Here is a 20,035-nt window from a genome sequence, read left to right on the forward strand (position 1 = left end):
TTAGATCAGCCTCGTCGATGACCATTGCAAAGATGATCCATGTCTAGTTCTCTCTTGCACCCTACTTTCTAATCACATACACCAGGTAGTTTTTAGCCAGGGCCATTGCAAAACACAACCTTCACCTATAGATTTCTTATGGATGCCCTAACAAAGTGCCAGAGGTTGACATCAACAAATTCATCTCACGGTTCCATAAATGAGTAGAAAAAATGAAGGTATCAGCAGGGCTAGGCTCCCTCTGAAACCTGCAGTCAAGGATGTTCCTTTCCTGTTCTTCACAAGGACGCTGCCAGTCACAGTGGGTTGGGGGACCACTCTTCTCAAAGATGAACTGATGTTAACTAATTCCATCCACAGCCCCCTTCTTTCTGAATACGGCCACATTCAGCAGGACAGTGCCAGTGTTGGGGTGGTACTTAGGACCTCACTCACAGTACATTACTTTTTGCTTCATCTCATCAGTAAGGAGCATGGTCCCTGCTCCATGATGTACTCAACTTCATAGTGATACAACATGTGACATTTATCCCTTGAAGTCAAAACCTAGTTATCCTTCCAATGCAGGATAGACTGCATACTTGCTGTAGGCTATCACAAGCCTCACCTGTGTCTAATGGGTCCATGTCTGATCCTTCAGACCCAGCACGCTGTTTAGGGGTGGAGGGATTTCCATCCCAGTGAAAAAGAAGCATAGGCAGCCATGAAGTTTCACGTCTCTATTTTGGATTTTCCAGATGGGCAAGCATGATGAAGCCTGGATGATTCTCAAGCAAGTCCATGACACCAACATGAGAGCTAAGGGGACCCCTGAGAAGGTGTTCACGGTGAGTGTGCTCGTCTGTACCAACAAGGCACTTTACCACTGTATTGAAAGAAAAGTATTCCTTTAATAATCCCATCATTTTCATACTCAAAGATATCTTCATCAGAATTATTTACTCTGTGTGTGTGTGTGTGTGTGTGTGTGTGTGTGTGTGTGTGTGTGTGTACAGGTGCATGCACACCATAGCATACATATAAAAGTCAGAGGTTAACTGTCAAGAGTCAGTTCTCTCCTGCCCTCTTGTGGGATTCAAGCATCAAACTCCAGTCATTAGGCTGTGTGCAAGCACCTCTACCCAGAGCATCATTTTACCCATCTTGCCAGTCCTAGGTAGTTTTTTCCTCTATTATCGTTTTCTAATAACATTACCTGAGGAAGGTTGAGAAGGTGCTTCAGTCAGTAGAGTGCTTGTGGCACATACATGAGGACCTGAGATTGATCCCCAGAGCCCACAGTAGGAAAACACAGACACATAGACACATATACAGAGACACAGACACACACAGACACACAGACACACAGACACACAGAGACACAGACACACAGAGACACAGACACACACATACACACACATACACACACACACACACACACACAAAAAGAGAGAAAGAGAGAAAAACACATTGGGGTTGGAGAGATGACTCAGTGCTTAAGAGCATTTGCTGTTCTTGCAGAGGACCAGGGTTTAGTTTCCAGTCCCTGCACGATAGCTCACCATAACTTCAGTACTGGGGATCTGATTCCTCCTTCTGGCCATTATGAGTATCAGACATTCTTGTGATGCACAGACTCACCTGCAGACAACACCCATCCCTATCCTCACCCACAAAGGTAAAAATGAGTGACTTTAGAAAAAGAAAAGGCTAGCTATATTCCTGTGAACATAGATCCACGTGAAGATTTGTGTATTGTATTTAGCTGCATGCACTAGCATTTTGGGTATCGCCGCACACATCCACGGACATCATTTCTCTCCATTAGTCTCTCATACTATCGTTTTAATGAATGAGACTGTCATTTTAGTGAACATCAGTGCTCAGAACATTAACGCCGCTTTCAACACATCCCTAATGCCAGAGGCTCATTTATATCGTTTTATTGCCTGTTTCTATTAATATCGCTGTGATGACCTTCCTCATCCACGTAGCTCCTCTCTTCGTGTTCTGTAGAAATAAAATTTCCGGCTCAGATGGCATTGATTATTTTTATTATTGCTTTTTATTATTTACCTTTTTGAGATTGTAATATAATCACATTTCTCCCTTCCCTTCTTTTTCCTTCCTTCCTTCCTTCCTTCCTTCCCTTCCTTCCCTTCCTTCCTTCCCTTCCCTTCCTTCTTTCCTTCCTTCCCAAAACCCTCTCAAATTTCTCCTTGCTCTCTTTCAAATTTATGGCCTCTTCTTTAGTTAATCATTGTTACATATACACAGACAGACAGACAGACAGATACATTTCTAAACATTTAAATAGAACCTTGAGATGAATTCCCAAGTTACATCTCATTAGAGTTATGTTACCTTTCCAAACTACGAGTTGCAGGCTACCCTTTTCTCTCCACCCTATCAGTACTGGCTGTTAGCCTGGGACTAAGAACAAGGAAGTGGTGATTTCCATGATGTTTTGCTCCTGCTTGCCATACTTTGTAGCCAGACACCAGCAAGGCCTGGCCCAGGCAGCTCTTTAAGCCTGCACTTATGACACTCCTTCAGACCTGGGTTTCCTGAGAAGCCATTCTGGACAAGGTCCCACCTAATTCCCATCCACCCACTTTTTTTCCTTCTTAACCTGTGGCTTAAAGCCCTGGATTCTCAGGTAGGATCACATGGTTGAACTTGAGTTTCCCCATGGGGAAAGGCAGATCGTGTGCCTGTGAAGACATTATTACAGAGATTAAACAAAGAACTCGAAACAATGCCTGCCTTGGAATATTCCAAAATATTAACAGCTATGGAAGATGTTATGACATACGTTTTTCATAAATTATCTCATTACTATCTTTATAGAAAATTGCTTGATGGCATGTTTGCCCAGTTCTTGTGCTCCAACATTAAAAATAATAGACAGTTTATTTTTAATTTTAAATTAATTTCCACATTTATAAATATGTCTACTGTTTATATTAGCAAAACCCCCATCCTCCAACCCACCTCTTCCCTCTCCCCTTCCATTACTTCTGTTTGCTCTCCTCGACACTTTTCTTCTACTTTTATGGGATCAGTACATCCATTACTAAAATGTATTATGAAGAACAAACAAGAGAAATGCTCCAAATGAAGATGTCAATGGTTAATGGCTCTCCCACCCTTCTAGCCTACACACATTCCCTCTGATGGGCTGTGATGCACAGGAAGGTGACAGCTGCAGAAGCCAGGCATTAGAGCAGACTCTGCCCTCTGCCATCACGCCAGCAGCTGTCCTTCCTGTTCCACAGCCTGGGCAAGTCCAAGCTCCAGGTTCTTCCTGGGAGGTTTGTCCCTAGCCATCTCTCTTTCTCCAGTCTCTGCATCCACCTCAGCTGCAATGACTTTTGAACCATATCAACCTGACATAGGACACACATCCAGACACCCACCCACCACCTGCAGCAAGCATTTATGAATTTGGTGGCGTTACCGAGAAGTTGACGATAATGGAAATTATATCAGAACACATAGTTTTGCCCTTTCTTCCTACCAGACCTTTCCCCCCTTTTAAAACCTCTTTTTGTGCTCTGATGTCCTCCTCCACAGCATGCCCTGAATGGTACGAAATAGGAGAACCTTCTTGGCTTGTGTATGGTAGGGTATTGGTCTTTGAAGTCCGAATGTGTCTCTAGGATTCCTGCATAGCCCACATATTTGATTCAATGTTTTCTCACAACTGTGGACTCTTCTAAGAGGTGGTTCCTTTCCACTCCATTTTGTGTGTGAGTGCATGCATGAGTGTGTACCTGTGTGTGTGCATGCACGTGAGTATGTGTGCATTCTTCATTTCTTGGGAGTGTACTCACTGGATTCTCAGCTTACGCTTGGTCACCTTTCACCCGTAAGCCTCTCCCAGGGCAACCGGACTGTGACTTCTGTAAGGAATACTTCTGGAAACCTGGCTTGGCTCGTGAGACTCGCTGTCCTTTGTTGAAAAGAGATCCCACTTTCTCACTTGGCCAAGTGCAAAGAGATAAGATATTGCACATTACAATTAGGCTTTTATCCGAACAGAAAGTGGTTTGCTAGTCTGCAGCTCCTACCCAGAGGTGGCTGGGATTCCGCTGTGGGAGTTCAGGGGGAAGCTTCCCTAGGGTGAGCTCAGGCAGTCAGCTAGTTCATGTTCTTCTAGGAAGTTTGAGGTGATAAAACCAACAAGCACCCCCGCCCCCAACTTCTAAAGGCAAAAGCTAAGCTGTTTACTTCAGGACCAGAGTTCTTCATGTCAGGGATGTGAGCACACTGGGAAGGAAGGCCATGGAGATCAGAGTGCAAGGGGCCTCTCAGATTCTGGGATCTTCTTACCCTAACATGTATGCCATTTCCTAGACCCTGGGTCCTCGCATCTGCTTTTAGTGATTTTTTTTCTTTTCCTCTTCTTCATCTGCTTTTAACCTAATACAAAGGGGGAACTAAAAGGTTATAGCTATGTTCAGTGTCCCAAACTGACTTGTTGATCATGAGCTATGTTGAAGTAGATAACTGGATAGTCCAGGAAAGAGGGAAAGGGGGAGCAGGGTGGGGGTGGGGCAGAGGAGGAAGAGGAAGGGAAGAGAGGGGAGGAAGAAGAGAATGGGAAGAAAGGAATCAAAGGAAGAAGGGCCGGAGGGAGAAAGTGCAGGAGAGAGCAAAGTGGAAAGGAAAGAAAGGGGAAATGAAGGAGAAAGGGGAAGGGAGAGAGGGGAGAGGAGAGGAGAGGAGGGGAGGGGAGAGGAGGGGAGTGGGGGAGGGGAAGGAAGGAGTAAAAATACCTGGAAGGAAGAACTGAAAGTTGACCGACCTCAGGCAGCTGGTGGTCAGCAGAGGGTTGCATACTCTGCCCACCTGGGCAGAGCCACCAGCTCCTGTCTTGTGTGTCCCCTTCAGTAAATCCCTCATAAATGGCGTTCAGTCGCCCACACCAGAAGAGGGAGTCAGTCCTGAAGCTGTTCGGCTAAGTGCTCACCTCTCCTTGCCCCAGGAGCTGCAGGCTTTTGCGGCTCTGATATGGTCCTCCTACGCCTGGACAGCCACAGCTAGAAGCTTTCCCGCAGAGAAACCTTGGAGGGTCTGGGATTTGGAGCGGTCTACTAAGAACTTCGGCAGGGTAAACAGGAACAGAGGCCATATGCTCTTCTCGGTGGCACCAAAGAAAGTGTTCTAATTAATCGTAAATTCGAGCAGTTGTGCTGGAAATCAACACGCCCACTCCCCAAAGCCTAGGAACAGAGTGTTATTTTTCCTCAGGGAGCAAAGCAAAGAAATTTTACACCACAGCGGCTACTTTGGTGATTTGGAATGTGCTTTATAAGGTGCTTTCAAATCTGCCATCATCTTTTCCCTTTGTCCTCCTCTGTCAGTAGCTGGTGCCGAGACGTCCAATGGGGTTAGATGATGATTTGAGGCGAAACCCCATCCGTTTCTGATGGGTCCTTCTGAGGTGCCTTCTGTGATGATTGCCTACTCCCCAGGCCAACCCCAGAGGAAAGAACTTTTCACAGGCTGCTCATCTGCAGCTGGGAGGCTCGGACATCAGATGTGACTGTCAGGCAGTTGAGCGAGCACCTGGCCATCCTGGAGATTATCTAGCCCCATCCGTGTTTCTCTCTCTTTCTTTTTAAGTTTTGTCATTCTTTTTTGTTTGTTTGTTTTGTTTTTATCCCTATATTTTATTTAATTTTTTCTCCATCTTTATTAAATTGGGTATTTCTTATTTACATTTCAATTGTTATTCCCTTTCCCGGTTTCCAGGTCAACATCCTCTTAACCCCTCCCCTTCTATGTGGATGTTCCCCTCCCTACCCTACCCCCCATTACCGCCCTCCCCCCAACAATCACGTTCACTGGGGGTTCAGTCTTGGCAGGACCCAGGGCTTCCCCTTCCACTGGTGCTCTTACTAGGCTATTCATTGCTACCTATGCGGATGGAGCCCAGGGTCAGTCCATGTATAGTCTTTGGGTAATGGCTTAGTCCCTGGAAGCTCTGGTTGGTTGGCATTGTTGTACATATGGGGTCTCGAGCCCCTTCAAGCTCTTCCAGTCCTTTCTCTGATTCCTTCAACGGGGGTCCCGTTCTCAGTTCAGTGGTTTGCTGCTGGCATTCTCCTATGTATTTGCTGTATTCTGGCTGTGTCTCTCAGGAGAGATCTACATCCGGTTCCTGTCAGCCTGCACATCGCCACATTGACCATTTATTGGCTGAAGCAAGAAATGGAGAACTTGATCTATTTTATCCCATTTCAAATGCTTTGTTAGAAGACCAGTGGAAACTGCTTCTTATTTTTATTGAGCATGCTCTTCTTCCGGTCCTATGAATTCGGGAAAGTGTCTCCATTGTGGACTTGGCTAACTCTGCTAGAGGAATTTGCATGGTCTCCTTAGCACTGACTAGGTCTACAATTCAATGATTAGTTTAAAAACCACATTGACTTGAAAGTTGCTGATGTAGTGAGGGAGGGTTGTTTACATTAGACTTTTCAGGTTTTTATCCCTTGAGGGGAACACAGACCTTTTTCACTTTACCTGACTCCAGAACTCTCATTTATAGCAAGAAAATCGGGATGTCCAGGAAGCCATGATTTCTCTCATCCCGTTGTGTTTTTAAAACATCTTAAGTAGCAATGTCTCTTCCCAACGTTGTTGCTTGCCTGTATTCTAAACCTTCCTGATGTTTACACTCACTGGTTAATAGAAGTGTGAATTTTAATGCAGTAGCCGCTTTAGTCAGCCAACGTATCATAGACCTGGTAACGCACATTTCTCAATGGCTTCATTTCCTGAGAAGACTAGAGTTCATTTTGCTTGCAGTCACACATATCCACAGGGGAAAGTTCACTGGGGGCTGCCACGTAAATCTTCATTAAAATCAGAAAAATCAGAGGACTGTGAAATGTTTTTAAAATTCTAGATAATTCCACAAAGCCAATTGCTTTTAAACATTTAGAAGGAAAAATATTGAAGGTAAATAGTGTTGAGATAGTCACATCCATCTTTGCTTTCCAGGTTTCCCACATCAAAACTCCCAAGCAAATGGATGAATTCATTGAGATCCAGAGTTCAACAGGGACTTGGTACCAGCGCTGGTTGGTCAGGTTCATGACCATTTTCAAACAGGTATGGTCTGTGAGCAGTTGTGGAGGGGAGGCTGCCTCCACAGGAGTCTGTTATTTCAGAGGGTGAAGAATAAAGACTGCACAAGCATCCTTAAACAAAGGCAGCATGACAGGGAGGCCAACCCGAGGAAGGTGTCTGCTCTAGGCAGGGCCCCCGCTAAGCTTGCCCTGTGTCAAGAGATGAGAGTGATTAAACCGTAGTGTCTTCTCCTGCTGCTCTTAGAGCCAGGGTTCTGATAGTCTAAGTAAACACCCTTCTCTCCAGCAACTTCTCTTTAAATAATTCATAGCAAGGAAGATTTGATAGAAATAAATGGCTCTGGGGTTCTAAGTGACTCTGGGAAGGAATCATTATGGCTGACTCCATTTCTGTGGGACTCCTTCAAGCCAGCTGTTGAGCAATGAGGTAGCCAGATAGCCTGACCTTAGACTTGATGGATTCATGCTTTATGGTCAATAACTATTTGAAGCATCTCCCTGCTTGCAGGGTAGGGGTGTAGAACTGGCTACTATAGGTTACTGAATGCCCTAGAATTTCAACTCGGTGTGCTTTTACCAAAGTACCATGTTCCTAGGGTAAATACTACACGGGTGTTGATGTTCAAAGCTGGCCAGAAGGAAGGGCTGAACATTCCTTGTTATATAGACAGGGCTCCTTCCTCTGGAGGATAATGGGCTACTCCTTTCGTCTGTGATGTCCTAGGCAATTTATTTAAAAAAATCTGAGAAATGTGTTCTCTCTGTCACCTGTCCTTCCCTTTAACTGTTTTTTACTGGTATGCGTCTTAGGTCTGGGATAACGCCTTGTACTGTGTGATGGGACCCTACAGAATGAACACCCTGATTCTGGCTGTGGTCTGGTTCACCATGGCCTTAAGGTAAGTTCTATCTCATGCTGGTCCCTTAGCAGTCTGGTTTATAGATCGAGGGTTATAATTTGGTCTGGTGCACAGTTTGTCTCAGAGTGGATGCTTTGGGCCAGAAGTAACAAGCAACACAATCTAGTCATTTCTGTGAATGGAAACCTCTTTTCCCAACAAGAATCCTTAGAGCAGTCAGGAGGAGTTCTAGCCTCAGGCTAGTCTTACTGCTGTGTTTGCAAAATGCCTACAGGCTTCCTGTGGACAAAACATCTGCACTGAGGCATAGCAGACAAATAGAAAATGGGTATGCTCACAGCGTACAACTTAGGTTTTCAGTATATATAAGCTTTGTGGAATAATCGTAATGGTGAAGTGCATCACCACTCCTCCTCCTCCTCCTCCTCCTCCTCCTCCTCCTCTTCCTCTTCCTCCTTCTCCTCCTCCCCTTCCTCTTCCTTTCTCCTCCTCCTCCTTCTCTTCCTCCTCCCCCTTCCTCCTCCTCTTTCCCTATCTTTCTCCTCCTTCCCTCCTCTTCCTCCTCCTCCTCCTCTTCCTCTTCTCCTCCCTCCTCTTCCTCTTCCTTTCTCCTCCTCCTCCTTCTCTTCCGCCTCCCCCTCTTCCTCCTCCTCTTCCTCCCTATCTTTCTCCTCCTTCCCCTCTTCCTCTTCCTCCTCCTCCCTCCTCCTCCTCCTCCTCCTCCTCCTCCTCCTTCCTCCTCCTCCTCCTCCCTCACACCAAAGATTGCCTGTTAGGAGAGTTCAAGTAAGCACCGACTGTTGATTGTGAACTTCTTGCTTCCATTAGCTATAATACTTAATTACTGAACTTCTGGTTTATCTTTTAAATCAATGGCACCTGTCTCAGAAGCTCTGGAGCCAACATTTCTTTTTGTTCTAGTAGCCAGATGGCAGTCTCCTTTCCTCTTACTGGTTAAGGAAGTGAGATTGGCCTGTGTGGGTTTTGACTCATTTGGATTGAAGATACCTGTACTTTCCTGAAGGTCGGTGTCTGACCAGCTCTTGTCTTACTGTGCCCAACAGTGAGGAAACACAACAAAATAAAACAAACCAGATCAAAACAAGGATCAAGAGCTGGTTCTGGCTTTAAGCTTCAGGCTGGTACCCCAGGCTCCTGAGCTTCAGTTTTCATCACCTTGCTTCCTAGGTGGGTTCTGCAGGCTGTGTACAGCACTTAGAGTCTGTTCCGCTGTGCAGACAAAGAGCATCTGATACATAGTGCTCAACTAGGAAGACTGTACACTTAGATCTCTGAAATCGCTTTGTTCTACAGCCCATGTGTAGGGATCCTCAGAAGTTGGCTGGGGACACCCTAAGACTAAGTTCCCAGTGCAAAGGAGATGTATTTGCTCCAGAGGGAGAGGGTGGGGACAAGGGAGAAGCTAGAAGAAGAGGGAGAGAGAAGAGGAGGGAATGAGTGAGCGGGGTCAAATGGGTGAGGGAGAGTAGGGAAGGGGTATTTGTTCAGTTGGGGTGGGGAAGACAAAGGACTATCTCTGGGTAGAGGGAAGACAGATGTAGCCCATAGGTAAATGGCAATTGAGGAAGGTAAAGGGGGAAACCCATGTTAGAATGAGGTGTTTGTTTTAATTGGGAATGTTCATGAGGTGAGACAAAGGGGGCTTTTGGTTGCTGGACTTGATAGGTGGGCCTTGTAGTCAACCTCAGGAGGAGAAAGAGGCCAAATAAAGGAGTAGGCCTTGGGGCCTAGCTTTAGTGATATAATCGAACAGTTTTAGCAAGGCAGAAGGAAAAGGGAGAAGGGCATGGCCTGCCAGAGACATGTTTGCCAGCCTTGAGCTGGCCACAGTCCCTTCACCATGACCCCAAACAACTCCTTTACCTCAGAAAACTAATGGGCTCTGGTGATCTCTTTGATAGTGGGGTGAATATAATTAAATTAATGTGACCCAGTATCTGGGTGAAAGGGATGGAAATCAGCTCTTCCAGACCCAAAACAGGTTGATTATAGAGGAAGCCTATAGAGGAATTATTCAATTCCAACATTTCAGAAGCCAAATACACTGGGCACACTGATATCCAACTCACCAAATGTTTAAAAAGTCGGCTTTATTTATATTTATTTATGTTGAATTAAAATTCATTTAATAGGTAATACATTCCAAATGTTGGAGCACCAGGGAAATCTTACCTCTGCTCCCTTCTCTCTCTTACACCCACTCCCTTCTGCCTCCAGCATGTAATCATCCTTTAGTTTCTGTTTTTCTTGTTCCACCCCTCCACACACACACAAATGTAAGTAAATGTATACAGATACATGTAGATGTACATACATAGCTGTTTCCCAAAGTCTGTGTATATATGCAGGTGTTTTGCAAGGTTTGTGAATATGTGTAGCTGCTTCCCAAGATCTGTGTCTATATGCAGATGTTCCCATGGTCTATGTACACATGTAGCTCTTATTCAAGGTCTATTTATGTATGCAGATGCTTTGTTCTCCTTTTCTTATTCAAGGAAAAACACTTTGCATTTGCTTGTTGTATTCAATGATATATTCCGAGTGTCTATCCACACCAATCAACTAAGGTTTTAGTTTCCCTAGTTCTCTCCTTAATTCTTCTTTCTTCCTTGTTTTGAGATATCATTCATGTAGACAAGGATGGCTGAAAATTCACTATTTGGCTGAGGCTTTACTTGAATCATGGATCCTCCTGCATCCTCCTGCTAAACGCTGAGATTATGAGCATGTCCTACCATATGTGGGCCTTCCTTCTTTGAAGAAGAATAATATGTCTGAGTAGTACCCACACTACCCCATCCATCACGTATCATTAACCACGGCTCCCTTGCAAGACTTCTGCGAGTTTCCAGACTTTTACTATTGTAAACAGTGCAACAACGCCTAGACCAGATCTGGGCTATGCAGTTGCACTGGGAAATAAAGGATCCATAGCTCTTAGTGCTGAAAGGTTCCTGAGAGAATCTCTGGCCTGGTTGCACTGGGGCTGCGTTGTCAGCGAACTAGATTCCTGGAAGTGGAGTTCAAGGTTCAGAAGCGATAAGCCATCAGAAATATCTTCAGGCACCAGTCAGCTCTTCTCCATATGTGCTTTCTTTTATAGCAATAGAACAGAGCATTTTTGCTGTTAGTCTCATATCTGTTGCTTTGACTTGATGTCTTAGGGTTTGGGCTATAATCTATATCATTCAAAAGCAGAGCTGCTTTTTACAAATTTTATGTTTCTGTGTTTTACGTGAATATGTGGGGTCTACACGAATGTATGTCTCTCTGTCTGTGTGTGTGTGAGTGTGGGTGTGTGTGTGTGTGTGTGTGTGTGTGTGTGTGTGTGTAAGCCAGACATTGAAAGTTGGGTGTCAAACACAGACACTATTTCTGATGCCAAGAAGTGCTTACTGACAGGAACCCAGTATAGCTGTCCCCTGAAAGGCTCTGCCAGAGCTGGACCAATACAGAGTCTATGTACACAGCCAAACAGTGGACTGAGAATGGAGACTCCAATGGGGAAGTTAGGTCAAGGACTGTAGGGGCTGAAAGGGTTTGCAACCCCATAAGAAGAACAACAATATCAACCAACCAGATCCCGCAAAGCTCCCAGGAACTAAACCACCAACCAAAGAGTACACATGGAGCGACCCATGGCTCCAGCTGCATATGTAGCAGAGGATGGCTTATCTGGCATCATTGGGAGGGGAGGCCCTTGGTCCCTTGGTCACATGGAGGCTCAGTGGCCCCAGGATAGAGGAACGCTAGGACACTGAAGTAGGAGTGGGTGGATGGGTGGGAGAATACCTTCATAGAGGCAGGGGGAGGTAGCTGGGGATCAGGGCTTGTGGAGGAGAAACTGGGAAGAGGGGATAACATTTGAAATGTAAATAAATAAAATAACCAATAAAAAAAGAAAGTTGGGTGTGTTCCCAGATTGTTTCCACATTATTTACTGAGGCAGAATGACACCAAACCTGGGTCTTGCTAATTCATCTAGTCAGCCAGCTTGCCCTGAGTATTCCCTGTCTTTACCTCTCCAGGCCATCTTGTCTACCTCTGACTTATGCTGGTGCTGGGGATCTGAAAGCCTCTCCTCAGCTTTGCATAGTGAGCACTTTATCCACTGAACTATTTGCTCAGTGCTCTTCCTGTTTTCTGCCTTTCATCTACCTAGGTTGTCTATGTGCTGCTGAGTGGAGAGCATGCGGTCTCGGTCCTCACACCAGTGAGAACATCTTTACCATGTCTCCTTTTACTACAGTTCTGGCTTTTGAGTTAAGATGTGTATTCTATAGGCTGGAAAAGTGCCCACCAGTCCCTAACCTACTAGTAGTTTTTTGTTTTGTTTTGTTTTTTGTTTGATAACAAGTGAGCTTTTAATCAAGTGCATTTCAGAATATAATTTTCTTCTTTTAGATGGGTTAAATGTGATGAATTTTGTATTCTACTTTTTAATAATGAACCAGATTACTACATTAAATGTGATCTACCTCATGGATGCAGATTCTACTGCTGAAAGAATGAGCCAGCCTGGGGTCTTCTTAGATTCTCTGCCTTCTCTCTTGCAGTTACTATGGCCTGACAGTGTGGTTCCCCGACATGATCCGGTATTTCCAGGATGAAGAATATAAGTCTAAAATGAAGGTGTTTTTTGGTGAGCATGTGCATGGCGCCACAATCAACTTCACCATGGAAAACCAGATCCACCAACATGGGAAGCTTGTGAATGATAAGTAAGTGTGTAACCCTGGGCTTTCCTTGGGCCTGAGTGTCAGTCCCTGGGCGTTCGCTTGGAAGGGAGCATTGGGATGATGAGAGTTGAATGTACTAAGGATGAACTCCAAGGATACCGTGGGCCTTACAACCTGTCCTGGCTGCTAGAGATACTATGGTCCCCTGATGGCTGAATCCATATCGCACTGACCCCTCAGGTTCCCTTCATGCTCTGACTATGGGATGACCTGACATTTGGTGGAGGGTGACCGATGTGCCCATCTTTTCTGAGAACTTGATCCTTTGATGAAAGGGAAGAGAACGCCACAGCCCATCAAGTGCCATGTTATTCACTAGGCTGAATCACATCCTTTGAGTGTGGTCTGTACTTAGCCAGCTCCTAGAGTGTGGATGACAACCATGTGAGGGACCCAGGCTTTGCCATTGCACTGGGAAATAAAGGACCCACAGCTTCTAGTGCTGAGGTCCCTGAAAAAAAAAAAAAACCCCGAAAAACAACCGTAGTCTGGTCGTTGAGATTTTCCTTTGATTCTGAGTGTCTCTGTGCTATTATGGAACTACCTTCTGTGATGCTTCATATAATACCACTTCAGAAGGTGGACTAGTGTATTCTGTGGTCAGTGGGAGTCTTGTCCTCAGGGGAGAAAACCATTGGATTTTGGAAAGGTTGCTTTCTCAGTCCATGTGACTAATCACCCTCCTTGCTGGACAAATGACAGGGATAGTTTAGACAGCTGAATTCCCTCTCTGAGGCTGCCCCATGGAGGTGAAGTAGTAGATGAAGACAGGACATTAGATAAGATATGCTCCAAGTCATATTGTTCTTCAAGATAAGCCTGGGCCCTTGAAATTGCCTTCTGGGACTGTACCTAGTAAGGTCATTGAGTTAAGTGGTGTGTGAGTGACCATAGAATTATGTGGGATTTCTGGAGATACTGTGACCTAGACACATCGCTGTCAATGCCATTAACTGCACATCCTCCACCTTATCACAAAATTGGCACTGTCGCAGGGAGTACATAATGTCCCCTCTGAAGCCTATTGAATTCGAAAATCTATCTAGCTTCGTGGACAAATTTGAAAATGTGCCAAGCTTGTCTTCTTGTGTTTTACTGCCACCTGGTGGTGAGGACATAGCAATACCTTTTCTTTCCAATCTCCAAGCTGTTGGTCCTCAGCATCCTTTGTGTCATATATTTCCCCCGTGACGCCATGCACACGTTGTTGCTGCTTAAAAATGTAGATGGAAGTGATTTATAAAACACATGGAGGAAGCAACTCCTGTAGAAGGGCCTCAGACTTCCTTCATGTGCTGTAGGTCCCATTCAAAGCCAATCCGATCCTTCTGAGAAACCTATTCCCTTGACCTCAAGAAGAAATCAAAGTGCACAGATCAGTTTTGGCCCCACCCCAGGCGATCAACCACTGGTGCATTTTATGGATCTGCATTCCAACATAGAGTTTGCCTCAGAGTTTGTGAGTTTCTCAAAGAAAGGCAAAGGATTAAATTAATGTTTTATATTCTTAGTCAAAATGCCAGGTTAGGCTACCCTTACTAGTAATTAAGAAATAGATTGGGCTCCCATCTGAGTACGTATTAACTAAGTAGCTAGCTAACTGATGTGCCTTCTTCAAGGAGATAGTGATTTCAGCACTGGCTTGTGAGTGGGTCAGCCGGGGAAGAATGCCAAGGAGAGGCCTCATTCCTGTCTGTGGAAGATCAGGACCCTGGAAGTAATGACCTGATTTCCATTTTTCTCCACAGCAGAAGAAACACAAGGCTGTACTCTGAACCCTCAGGGTTGTATCTGTAGTGGGACTGCATCACCCTTCACAGAGGTGACTTGCCAGCAAGGAGTGGAAAGGCTTTTTATTAAAAGTCATATAAAGTCAACAGGGCTTCCATTAAAGGTCAGCTGCGAGTAGCTCGGAGTGCAAATGAGGCTCGTGAGATTTACCTCTAAATGAGGTATAGAGCATGGCAGGAAGCATGGAGAGCAGAGGGGGAAGGCAGAATCTTGCAATGAGCAGAGGCGGATTCCAAGCACCGCCAGAAAGGTCATCATGCCACCAGGCTCCTCTTTTAAAACACTAACTGCGGCTAATTTCAATACAGTAAAGTCCTTTACAAATGCCAACAGTAGGTGGTGAGCCTGGGCAATTGCTGGAATATAGTGGGCTGTCCAGTCTCACAGCCGGCATTTGGAGGTCACAGTTCAGCTATAGATCGCATAGTAGATTATGTGGGAACATTTCTCAGTACCATTTCTCGCTTTATGTGGGTTCTTCTTGATAGTCTTTCTGGGCACTTCGTATTTTTGCTGGACACTGAAAATAGGGTTCCTTTCTCCCAATGAAAGGTTTGAACACACGATTGCAAATACAGAAGAGCTCTGTTGATTATTGGAGGCTTGCTTTGTGCCTAATTGAGCTCCTAAGAGTTTTCTTCGCTATTGGTTCTGTAATCCTACCAACTTGGAATAACTATTGACTTATTTTCTTTTTATAATGTAATATTCTGTAATTTGAGAGACTAGGGAATAATGTAGACAACACTATTTGGGGTACTCAGCCTTCTAAAACATCACCTCTAGGTCATTAGCTTAGACTTTAAGTACCCACTTTGTTAACCCTGTTACCTTCTGGTGAGGAGAAGGTGCTTGGAGTTGATCCTATCACCTCTCATACGTGAGGCATGTACTTTACCATACAACAACAGTACTCCCTTGGGGGTTGCGTATCAGAAATCCTACACATCAGATATTTACGTCTTGATTCAGGACAGTAGCAAAGTTATAGTTATGAAACAGGAGCAAGATAATTGTACGACTGGGGGCCAGCGTATGAGGAACCGTAATAATGGGTCGTGACATTAGGAAGGTTGAGAATGACCGCCCTAAGCTATGTTCTTCAGTCCTTGAGTTGAACTCCTGGTACTATTCCTGCCTCTCCAGAGGAAGTGATCACCATGGTCAGAAGTTGGTGCTTTGTATTTGTGAATGCTTCTGTGTATTTTCCAGTGAAATTCTACATCTATAATCATTGCACGGACTGTCTTCTGTATGTGTCAAGTTTCAGCTGAATAGATAATTCATATTAATTGTTATTATTTTTGGTTTTCTGAGGCAGGGCCTTATGTAGCCAGGCTGGCCTCAGACCTGTCATGTAGCTGACGATCTCCTTGAATCCTTGGCCTTCCGGCTCCCATCTCCTGCTAGCATTACAGCTGTGTGCTTCCATTCCTTGATCTGCACGTGCTGATGATTTCACAACTTTTTTCGTTTTGTTTTGTTTAGGACCAAACTCTCTTTAAAATTCATTTATCCGGTGGAAATTTCATAAATCCATAAAACTGACTCCAGGTGCCCTCATCTCCTTTTGTCCCTTGCACCTCTAACTCCCACCAACACCCCCACCCCAAGTCCCTATTCTAGTTTCATGGCTTTTTGTTTTGATTTCGTTTTTGCATTGTGACTCACTGGGTTTAACCGGAGCATGTGCGCAAAGCTGTCCATGGGAGTTCACTCACGGAGGTCACATCACTAAGGACAATGACTTCCTGTCCCCCACAGCCATCAACTGCCTACAGCTCCCATGGGGAGGGCTGGGCTTGTGGACCTCTTCTCTGATTGTTTATGGGCCCACTCTTGGCAAATCCTTTTCAGGCAGCTGCAGCTGTGTGGTGGTTACCGCGTGGTCGTTATTGTAGCTACACAAGTCATTTATTTTAATTTGAATTTCATTTCATGCACATGCTGCCACCTATCTGTTCTGTTGTTGGCCATTTAGGTGACAATTGTTCACCATTACAGTACAGTTGCAAAAATGTTTTCTGATGAGAAAGAGCTTGTGTAGCTTGTATAACTAAAGTAAAAGTCCTGCATGGGAAGGGTCTTGCTTAGATAAGCTCACATGAAGACCCCACTTCCTCTATTCCAAGCTGTGGGTCTGGAGCCCTTTGGGATCAAATGACCCTTTCACAGGGGTTACCTAAGGCCTTCAGAAAAACACATATATTTGCATTGCTATTCATAACAGTATCAAAATTATAGTTATGAAGTTGCAATGAAAATAATTTTATGGCTGGGGGTTATCACAACATGAAGAATTATATTAAAGGGGTTTTGCAGCATTCGAAAGAAAACCACTGTTCTTTATTTTAAATAGAACATTTCTATGTACATTTTAATTGTGTGTGTATATGTATGTGTGTGTGTGTGTGTGTGTGTGTGTGTGTGTGTGAGAGAGAGAGAGAGAGAGAGAGAGAGAGAGAGAGAGAGAGAGAGAGAGAGAGAGAGTTTTTGCATTCGATATTTTCTTCCCCTTCCCCTCTCACACTGTAGCCCTGGCTGTCTTGCAAGTCTCTATGATGTAGACCAGAACAGACTTGACCTTCATAGATGTCTGCCCGCCTCTGTGTCCCAAGTGCTGGTACTAAAGGCATAGCCTCACACCTGACCTAGTACTTGTTGCTTACCTGTTTGCGTATAAGATGCTACATCCTTCTCTTTCTTGTGCTTCTTCTGGTATACCTCCTCTGTGAACGTCCCAAGTTCCTTACCTAACTTACTGTTTTGTTTCCATATTCCTTTGGGAAAATTATTCACCATTATCTCTTCAGGCATTTCTTCTGACAAATTCTGTCCCTTTTCCATCTTGAATTATGAACGCTACCTATATTGGACTGTCCTGTATTCCCTCATAGTTTTAGATGTTCTTTTCTGTCCTTATTCTTTCTCTGTGTTTCCATTTTGGTAATTTCCTTGGAATTATGTATAATCTCAGCAATTCTTTCTTTTTGTTGTGACATGTGTCCTGATGAGTCTACTAAATGCATTTTTTTCAAAAAAGAATATTTTTGCTTCGTTTTTTGACAATTTTATATAATGTATATAATGACTTCTGATCATATCCAACTGTAATTTCCCTCATACTCCCTCCTGGGGTCCCCCAAAACTCCCCCCTTTCACCTTCACTTTCCCTTCCTCCCCACTCCTCCTCTCTTTTCTTTTATAGCCCATTAAGTCAAATTAGTGCACATGGGTGTGGGACCATCCACCACAGCATGGACAGCCTATTAGCGGGTGGGGCGTGCTCCTGAAGACAAATGACTCTCTCTCTCCCAGCAGTCATCAATTACCAACAATTCCTTAGCTAGGAGTACAGCCTCAAGAGCCCCTCTCCCATCCGCTGGCATGTATCGGCTTGCTGTTGTGATGGTAGCCATGGCTGCTCTTAGTTCATGAGTGCAACAGCCCTGCCATGGCCCCTATTCAGCATTCACAGCATCCTTCCCAATCCCCTCTCTCTCCCATTCTTTCTGTCTGCTCTACTGCAGGGTTTTCTGAGTCTGGGTGGTGACTGGATAGTCTAGCCTCTGACTTGGCAATGATCACACTCAATTACAATCAACTTTTCCTGTAGAGTCAGTCTCATGACAGTGACACCATCAGACCACAAACACGAGGACTACATTGGTATGAGTCTGGTGTCCTTTATATCACTCGGTGGACAGAGCGTTGAGTCTGAGGGTGACTGAAACAGAGTATCCTAATAATGATTCGTTTCTAAAATTTAAAAATTTATTATTTAACCTCGTTCCTTGACAATTTCATGCACATATAAATTGCAATGCATTCAGATTACGCTCCCCTCTGCCATGTTTTACCTCCCTCTTACCCCTGACATCCCTTCTTCACATGTTCAAGTCTTCTGTTTTGTTTGTCATCCACTGGGTTTAACCAGGGACACCCGTATAATCACAGATCTGGAGCTATCCACCGGATAGTTTGCTGTTGGGCTCAGCAAAGTTGTCATAATAATTTTGTCTCAGACCCTCCATTACTAGTGGCTTCTCTTTCCTTAAAGGAATAAAAGATACATCGTCTTTTGCTAACTCATTTCCCAACCGCATCGCTGTACTTAGAGACAGGATCTTACCATATAGCCTGAACCCATAATACTCTGGGATTGAACATGCACCTGGTTCTTGGTCATGTTGCGTTCAGCCTCTGAAACCTTCCAAATGAGGACTCTTGAGATGACTCAGTGTATAAGTTAGATATCGGAAGAGATGATTTATTGAGAGACTCAGAAAATGTGTTGGTCCTTTCTCCTTTTATCTTTTTCCTTATAATGCTGGCTTTTTATAACCCACTTGGAGACACATTTTAAGGTCTGCCTGTGTCAGATTCATTTTTGATTTATGGCTCAGCTTTCGTAGCCTCCCTTGGAAGAATATTAAAATACCCCCGAAGTCCACGTCACCAGCCCATTATTATATTAAAGAGAAGGATATCTTGAGAGAGGCAAAGACTGAGACAGGAATAGTTGTCCTACGTAAACACATCTGGTGTACAACATTTGAAACCACAGGCAGCTTCCTGTACTAAAGAGTCCCAATTATTTTTCTGTTTCTCTCTTTCCCTCCCCTCTCCCGCTCCCCCCATGCTTTTCCTCTCTGTGGCATAGTCTTGAATAGGCCAAGCTGGCTACAGATTCCTACCTGAGGTTGTCTTGAATTCCTGATTTTCCTGCCTCGGCCTCCCAATGCTGGGATGCTGGGATGCTGGGATGCTGGGATGCTGGGATGCTGCTGGGATGCTGGGATGCTGGGATGCTGGGATGCTGGGATGCTGGGATGCTGGGATGCAGGGATTGCTGGGGTGCAGGGATGCTGGGGTTCAGGGATGCTGGGATGGAGGTGCTGGGATGCTGGGGTGCTGGGATGCTGGGATGCTGGGGTGCTGGGGTGCAGGGATGCTGGGATGCTGGGATGCTGGGATGCAGGGATGCTGGGGTGCAGGGATGCTGGGGTGCAGGGATGCTGGGGTGCTGGGATGCAGGGATGCTGGGATGCTGGTATGCTAGGAGGCTGGGGTGCTGGTATGCTAGGAGGCTGGGATGCTGGGATTATAGGAAAGTTTTACCTAACTCTTCTCTCTCCACACCAATAGGCTCTCATTCTGTGGCTAAGGCTGGCCTCTAACTCATGGCTCTTCGCCTACCACAGCCTCCTTTGTGCTAGGTATTAGCTTCCAAGTCCCCGTTAGTTTTTCTATAGAAACTGGAAAGTTTTTGTAAGCTCGAGCTTAAATTTCCGTCCAAATGTGCGCCTTAGAAAAATAATTGAAAGTTGTTGGGAGCCCATCACTAAAGGCCTTGTGCCTACAGATCTCCAGAGAAACTAGGAATTGTAAGCATTCGGATTTAAAACCTGTTCTTTCATCCAGAAAACTGGGAATTGGAAGTGATTACTAGCCTGGTGATCGTTTTGTCTGTTGGTCTAGGTCATATTGAGATGCTACAAGCAGGACTAAAGGTAGCTAGTACTGTAAGTGACCCCCATAGCCA

The 20,035-nt window shown here is 44.8% G+C and overlaps 1 protein-coding gene across 1 annotated transcript in view; it reads left to right on the top strand.

The window, feature by feature from the left end:
• The window catches only part of Sv2b (synaptic vesicle glycoprotein 2B), a 72,900-nt gene that overhangs the window by 38,649 nt on the left and 14,216 nt on the right, over positions 1–20,035 (top strand). The window contains exons 5-8 of the mRNA XM_032893406.1: positions 738–827; positions 6,991–7,101; positions 7,890–7,978; positions 12,517–12,681. Coding sequence (XP_032749297.1) covers positions 738–827; positions 6,991–7,101; positions 7,890–7,978; positions 12,517–12,681 — 455 coding nt within the window. The remainder of the gene's footprint in view (positions 1–737; positions 828–6,990; positions 7,102–7,889; positions 7,979–12,516; positions 12,682–20,035) is intronic.

This window comes from Rattus rattus, chromosome 2 (genome assembly GCF_011064425.1).
Source record: "Rattus rattus isolate New Zealand chromosome 2, Rrattus_CSIRO_v1, whole genome shotgun sequence".
NCBI classification, from domain to species: domain Eukaryota; kingdom Metazoa; phylum Chordata; class Mammalia; order Rodentia; family Muridae; genus Rattus; species Rattus rattus.